Raw genomic sequence first — 7,500 nt, forward strand, 5'->3', positions numbered from 1 at the left:
TCTGTGTCTGTGTGGGTTTCCTCCGGGTGACTGTCTGTGAGGAGTGTGGTGTGTTCTCTCTGTGTCTGTGTGGGTTTCCTCCGGGTGACTGTCTGTGAGGAGTGTGGTGTGTTCTCCCTGTGTCTGCGTGGGTTTCCTCTGGGTGACTGTCTGTGAGGAGTGTGGTGTGTTCTCCCTGTGTCTGTGTGGGTTTCCTCCGGGTGACTGTCTGTGAGGAGTGTGGTGTGTTCTCTCTGTGTCTGTGTGGGTTTCCTCCGGGTGACTGTCTGTGAGGAGTGTGGTGTGTTCTCCCTGTGTCTGTGTAGGTTTCCTCCGGTTTCCTCCCACAGTCCAAAAACACACGTTGGTAGGTGGATTGGCGACTCAAAAGTGTCCGTAGGTGTGAGTGTGTGAGTGAATGTGTGTGTGTCTGTGTTGCCCTGTGAAGGACTGGCGCCCCCTCCAGGGTGTATTCATTGCGCCCAATGATTCCAGGTAGGCTCTGAACACCCGTGACCCTGAATTGTATAAGCAGTTACAGATAATTAATGAATGAATGAAAATCAGCAATATATATTTGCCTCATTCATTAATTCCCTCACTCATACATTCAGCTTCTGTAACTGTTTTATCCTGTTCACGGTTGTAGAGGGTCATTAGGTGCAAGCCAGGAAACAATGGACAGGACACCAGTTCAATACAGGGCATCACACACTCACCCAGCCACTCACACACTCACCCAGTCACTCACACACTCACCCAGTCACTCACACACTCACCCAGTCACTCACACACTCATCCAGTCACATATGTGTTCTGCAGGACCTGAGTACTCACCTCTGAGTGGGCTGCGATGGCACTGACACCTGAAGGACAGAAATCAACAACGTCAGACAATAAAATCATGTGGAGGGTACAGTCCAGTAGAGACCGGTAGAGTCGAGTAGAGTCCAGTAGAGACCGGTAGAGACCGGTAGAGTCCAGTAGAGTCCAGTAGAGACCGGTAGAGACCGGTAGAGTCCAGTAGAGTCCAGTAGAGTTCAGTAGAGACCAGTAGAGACCAGTAGAGAGCAGTAGAGACCGGTAGAGTCCAGTAGAGTCCAGTAGAGAGCAGTAGAGACCAGTAGAGAGCAGTAGAGACCGGTAGAGTCCAGTAGAGTCCAGTAGAGTCCAGTAGAGAGCAGTAGAGACCAGTAGAGAGCAGTAGAGTCTAGTAGAGACTGGTAGAGTCCAGTAGAGTCCAGTAGAGACTGGTAGAGTCCAGTAGAGTTCAGTAGAGTCCGTAGAGTTCAAAGAGTCAGGTAGAGACCGGTAGAGTCCAGTAGAGTTCAGTAGAGTCCGTAGAGTTCAAAGAGTCAGGTAGAGACCGGTAGAGTCCAGTAGAGTTCAGTAGAGTCCAGTAGAGACCGGTAGAGACCGGTAGAGTCCAGTAGAGTCCAGTAGAGTCCAGTAGAGACCGGTAGAGTCCAGTAGAGTCCAGTAGAGTCCAGTAGAGAGCAGTAGAGACCGGTAGAGTCCAGTAGAGTCCAGTAGAGACTGGTAGAGTCCAGTAGAGTCCAGTAGAGACTGGTAGAGTCCAGTAGAGTCCAGTAGAGACTGGTAGAGTCCAGTAGAGTCCAGTAGAGTCCAGTAGAGTCCAGTAGAGTTCAGTAGAGTCCGTAGAGTTCAAAGAGTCAGGTAGACACCGGTAGAGTCCGGTAGAGTCCAGTTATGTCTGTACCATACCTTGCCTCACCTGCTCAGGGGGAGGAGCTAAGATGTGAGGAAAGGAGGTAAGTAACGAGACAAAACGAGATCCACCCACTGTGTCAGCAGCAGTTTGAAAAGAGGTGGAGGCTGACATCATGTCTTGGAAGAAGCAAACACGAGCCTCACCCTCCCAGCTACACAACAGTGTGTGAAAGGTAAGACAGGAAAACACACACACACACACACACACACCTCACCTGTTGCTGAGTGTCCCTGAGCTGTTTCTCCAGTCTCTCCTTGTCCTCTCTGAGTCTCTGCAGTTCTCTCTCCTTCTCTCCTCTGATCTCAGACTCTCCGCAGGTGAAGGTGACCTCAGCAGGCCCCGCCTCCAGGCCACGGTCAGCCAGGGCCAGGATCTGCTCCCGCTGCATTCTGGGAAACAGCAACAACTCCTCTTTATCCTTTAAAACTGGAACTATCTGCAAAAGCCTCTGTGAGGAGCTGGACCTCAGGGATCTTCTAAAGCTTTTGTTTTTCATGTTTATTCTAAATCATTTCAATCATTATTCCTTTTATATCATGTGTTTAATCACTAATAAATACACAGTGTAACTGCTACCTGTAGGCCACGAGCAGGAGCTGGTGTGTGTTGCTGAGTTTGTGGAGACGTTTGCGGTAGTTTCTCACGCTGCTGGTCAGCTGCTCCTCTCTGGAGCGATAAGAAGCCCTCACCTCCCTCAGCATCGAGTCTACAAACTCCTTCATACGCACACCCACATCTCCCTCACACATACCTCGCACACACTCCTGCACACACACGCATTCCCCTTTAATACTCATTAGTGGTGTGCATGTGTGTGTGCGTGCGTGTGTGTGCGTGTGCATGTGTGTGCGTGTGTGTGCGTGCGTGTGTGTGTGCGTGCGTGCGTGTGTGCGTGCGTGTGTGCGTGCGTGCGCGTGCGTGCGCGTGTGTGTGTGCGTGTGTGTGCGTGTGCGTGTGCGTGTGTACCGTGATGTCATGGATGTAGTGTGTGAGTCGTGCTCTGTATTCTTGGGTGAGCTCCTTCAGGTGATTCTGGAGTTTAGAGTTTTCAGCCTCCACCTCCTTTAGCTGGAACTGAGAAGTAATCAGAGCCTACACACACACACACACACACACACACACATACACACACACACACAGACACACACACACACACACAAACAGACCTATAATGCAATCAAACATGTTACTAATACAATAGCACCCTCTGGTGGACTGGGTGAGTGTGTGAGTGACTGGGTGAGTGTGTGAGGGACTGGGTGAGTGTGTGAGGGACTGGGTGAGTGTGTGAGGGACTGGGTGAGTGTGTGAAAGACTGGGTGAGTGTGTGAGTGACTGGGTGAGTGTGTGAGGGACTGGGTGAGTGTGTGAGGGACTGGGTGAGTGTGTGAGGGACTGGGTAAGTGTGTGAGTGACTGGGTGAGTGTGTGAGGGCCTGGGACTCACGGCTGACTTCTGTGCTAGTTCCTGCTGTGTGTTGCGGATCGCTCTCTTATTCTCCTGCAGATCCTTCGCCACAGACACACTGAGGAAGTGAAATAAAGAGTGATCAGGATTTCACAGTGCACTGTAAACACACACACACACACCTCACTCTGTCTCACATCTTCTCCTCTAGCTTTCGCTGCTGCTCTTCATAACTCTTCCTCATCTTTTCCAGCTCCTCTCTCAGTTCATTCTGAATGCCCTGTAACAGATTAACACACACACACACACACACACACGCACACACACACAAGTAAGGATTAAAGGAATGATTAAAGGAAAGATGCTCTGTACTGACACTGATACTGACACTACAGAGCAGGGTTCAGTTCCCCGTTTGGGAAAACACCCCTCACTACAGCAGTGAGTCCTTGGGCAAGACTCCTAACAGTAAAACAGCCTCTAGCTCCTGCTCAACGCTGTAGAAGTGAATCAGATCTCAGTCACAGGCTGAACATCGGGGTCTGAGTTTATAAGAAAAGCAGAGCGCTCTTACCGAGGGAGCATCAGTGCGTTTCCCCACAGCAGCGTCTCCACTCAGCTCCTCCAGCTACAACACACATACACACACACACACACACAATCAGACAACACACACACACACACACACACACACACACACACACACACACAATCAGACAACACACACACACACACACACACACACACACACACACACAGACAATCAGACAACACACACACACAATCAGACAACACACACACACAATCAGACAACACACACACACACACACACACACAGACAACACACACACACACACACACACACACAGACAACACACACACACACACACACACAATGTCAGGACACAATTCCAAAAAAAGTTTACTCCTCAGAACAATGTTCGGTTTTTTTATTTTCATTTTTAATCCGAAAAGAAAAGTGCCCAACATTTCCTTTTGGTTCCTGAGGTTAAGATCAGGGCTAAATGTAGTGATAATGATTTATTATGTGTATGGGAGTCCTAACATACAGTGGAACCAAAGTGTGTGTCTGTGTGTGTGTGTGTGTGTGTGTGTGTGTGAGTTGTCTGATTGTCTGTGTGTGTGTGTTGTCTGTGTGTGTGTTGTATGATTGTCTGTGTCTGTGTGTGTGTGTGTGTGTGAGCTGTCTGATTGTCTGTCTGTGTGTGTTGTCTGTGTCTGTGTGTGTGTGAGTTGTCTGATTGTCTGTGTGTGTGTGTGTTGTCTGTGTGTCTGTGTGTGTGTGTTTGTGTGTGAATTGTCTGATTGTCTGTGTGTGTGTTGTCTGTGTCTGTTGTCTGATTGTCTATGTGTGTGTGTGTGTGTGTGTGTGTGTGTGTGTGTGTGTGAGTTGTCTGATTGTCTGTGTGTGTTGTCTGTGTCTGTGTGTGTTGTCTGATTGTCTGTGTGTGTGTGTGTGTGAGTTGTCTGATTGTCTGTGTGTGTGTGTGTGAGTTGTCTGATTGTCTGTGTGTGTGTGTTGTCTGTGTGTCTGTGTTGTCTGTGTGTGTGTTGTCTGTGTGTGTGTGTGAGTTGTCTGATTGTCTGTGTGTGTGTGTGTGAGTTGTCTGATTGTCTGTGTGTGTGTGTGTGTGAGTTGTCTGATTGTCTGTGTGTTGTCTGTGTGTTGTCTGTGTGTGTGTTGTCTGTGTGTGTGTGTGTGAGTTGTCTGATTGTCTGTGTGTGTGTGTGTGGTGCTAGGGTTAGGGTAATGAATGTATCAGCAGCAGAAACACTCACCCTGACCCTGCTGTGCGAGACCCTGCTGAGCAGAGCTCGGACCCTCTCCAGCTCCAGTGTGTGAGTGTGTGAGCGCTGTCTCTCTCTCAGCAGTGTGTGGTGTGTGTGTGTGAGGGTCAGCAGCTCCTCCCTCAGCTCGTCTGAGTGCGCCATCTCTCTCTCCAGAGCCTCGCTCGCCCTCAGAAAGTTGCTCTTCAGTGCTGCGTACTCCTCCTCCAGCTCTCGGCCTTGACCCCGAGTGACCCCTAACTCCGCCCTCAGAGACTCCGCCTCCAGCTTTAGCCTCGCAGACTCCGCCTCCAAACAGGTCATCGCTCCATCCTGGGACAGGAGCTGAGAAGACAAAGGACTGGGGTCAACCAGGGTCCTGGATTCTCAGCAGTTGAGCTCCGCCCATTAGCCAACAGCAGTTTAGGCCACGCCCATTCGGACTACAGCACTTTAGCCTCACCCATTCGGCCTCAGCAGTTTAGCCCCGCCCATTTGCTCTCAGCAGTTTAGCCCCACCCATTCGGTCTCAGCAGTTTAGCCCCACCCATTCGGTCTCAGCAGTTTAGCCCCACCCATTCGGTCTCAGCAGTTTAGCCCCGCCCATTCGGCCTCAGCAGTTTAGCCCCGCCCATTCGGTCTCAGCAGTTTAGCCCCACCCATTTGGTCTCAGCAGTTTAGCCCCACCCATTTGGTCTCAGCAGTTTAGCCCCACCCATTCGGCCTCAGCAGTTTAGCCCCGCCCATTCGGTCTCAGCAGTTTAGCCCCGCCCATTCGGCCTCAGCAGTTTAGCCCCGCCCATTCGGTCTCAGCAGTTTAGCCCCGCCCATTCGGCCTCAGCAGTTTAGCCCCGCCCATTCGGTCTCAGCAGTTTAGCCCCACCCATTCGGTCTCAGCAGTTTAGACCTGCTCATGCCCCCTAAAGCTGTGTAGCCACGCCCACCTGCCCTACAGCTGTTTAGCCCCGCCCATGCAGCCTACAGCCTGAAGTGATAGGGCGCATTGTTCCTGTTTAAAAGTTGTGCTGTTCCTAGTTTTCAGGAAGCACAGGGACTTGGTACAGACTTCCAAATGATCCACAGATTGGGAAACAGCAGACATCCCAACTCAATTGTCTGAGGAGCAACACGGGGCTGCCAATCAGAACAGAGCTAATTAACATAAATCAGTCTTAAAGGAACCATGACAAAAAAAAAGGAAAAACCTTCTTAACTTTCAATGTTATTCAGAGTGATTTTGGAGCGTTTCTATTGGTTCATTCATCATGAGATTTACACACAGTGTGAAGGGCAGCTGCTGTGTTTAATGATGCAGTAACTACACACACACACACACACACGGAGATCCATGCTTTTTACTTGGAGAGCGCGGATATGTGAGTGTTACCTTATTCTTCAGCTCAAATATCTCCTCCTCATATTTCTCCCTCAGATTATTGGCTTCAATCTGCGCCTCCAGAAGGTCTTTGGAGATCTGAAACACACACACACACACACACACACACACACACACACACACACACACACACATACACACACAGGAACGCTCACAAACAGACATCTTAATTTACAGCAGCTCCAGAAAGTTGTGGGTGATAAATGAAGCCCCAGTTCCCCACCTTCAGCTTGTCCTCTTCACTCTGCAGCAGTTTGTTGGACAGGTCTCTGGAGGAGGACGCCCTCTGGGTCACTTTATTCTGGATGGAGTCCAGTTTTCTGCGTAACTGAACCTGCACATGGCATACCACCTTTAATACCTCGGGCCGGAACACCCACCACCACACCTCACCAGCCAGTGTCCTTCAGCAAGACTCCCAACTCAACACCAGCCGGTGTCCTTCAGCAAGACTCCCAACTCAACACCAGCCGGTGTCCTTCAGCAAGACTCCCAACTCAACACCAGCCAGTGTCCTTCAGCAAGACTCCCGACTCAACACCAGCCAGTGTCCTTCAGCAAGACTCCCAACTCAACACCAGCCGTTGTCCTTCAGCAAGACTCCCAACTCAACACCAGCCAGTGTCCTTCAGCAACACTCCCAACTCAACACCAGCCAGTGTCCTTCAGCAAGACTCCCAACTCAACACCAGCCGGTGTCCTTCAGCAAGACTCCCGACTCAACACCAGCCAGTGTCCTTCAGCAAGACTCCCAACTCAACACCAGCCGTTGTCCTTCAGCAAGACTCCCAACTCAACACCAGCCAGTGTCCTTCAGCAAGACTCCCAACTCAACACCAGCCGTTGTCCTTCAGCAAGACTCCCAACTCAACACCAGCCAGTGTCCTTCAGCAACACTCCCAACTCAACACCAGCCAGTGTCCTTCAGCAAGACTCCCAACTCAACACCAGCCGGTGTCCTTCAGCAAGACTCCCAACTCAACACCAGCCGTTGTCCTTCAGCAAGACTCCCAACTCAACACCAGCCAGTGTCCTTCAGCAAGACTCCCAACTCAACACCAGCCGTTGTCCTTCAGCAAGACTCCCAACTCAACACCAGCCAGTGTCCTTCAGCAACACTCCCAACTCAACACCAGCCAGTGTCCTTCAGCAAGACTCCCAACTCAACACAAGCCGGTGTCCTTCAGCAAGACTCCCG

At 50.7% G+C, this 7,500-nt stretch overlaps 1 protein-coding gene across 1 annotated transcript in view; it reads right to left on the minus strand.

Moving 5' to 3' along the window:
• ccdc78 (coiled-coil domain containing 78) overlaps positions 1-7,500 on the minus strand; it is a 10,920-nt gene that overhangs the window by 2,655 nt on the left and 765 nt on the right. Inside the window, exons 2-11 of the mRNA XM_066683208.1 lie at positions 6,526-6,636; positions 6,294-6,380; positions 4,919-5,251; positions 3,693-3,746; positions 3,316-3,398; positions 3,158-3,236; positions 2,678-2,803; positions 2,288-2,475; positions 1,926-2,100; positions 817-845 (exon numbers count right to left, since the gene is read on the minus strand). Of these exons, the coding sequence (XP_066539305.1) occupies positions 817-845; positions 1,926-2,100; positions 2,288-2,475; positions 2,678-2,803; positions 3,158-3,236; positions 3,316-3,398; positions 3,693-3,746; positions 4,919-5,251; positions 6,294-6,380; positions 6,526-6,636 (1,265 nt within the window). The remainder of the gene's footprint in view (positions 1-816; positions 846-1,925; positions 2,101-2,287; positions 2,476-2,677; positions 2,804-3,157; positions 3,237-3,315; positions 3,399-3,692; positions 3,747-4,918; positions 5,252-6,293; positions 6,381-6,525; positions 6,637-7,500) is intronic.

This window comes from Hoplias malabaricus, chromosome 10 (assembly GCF_029633855.1).
Source record: "Hoplias malabaricus isolate fHopMal1 chromosome 10, fHopMal1.hap1, whole genome shotgun sequence".
Lineage (NCBI taxonomy): Eukaryota > Metazoa > Chordata > Actinopteri > Characiformes > Erythrinidae > Hoplias > Hoplias malabaricus.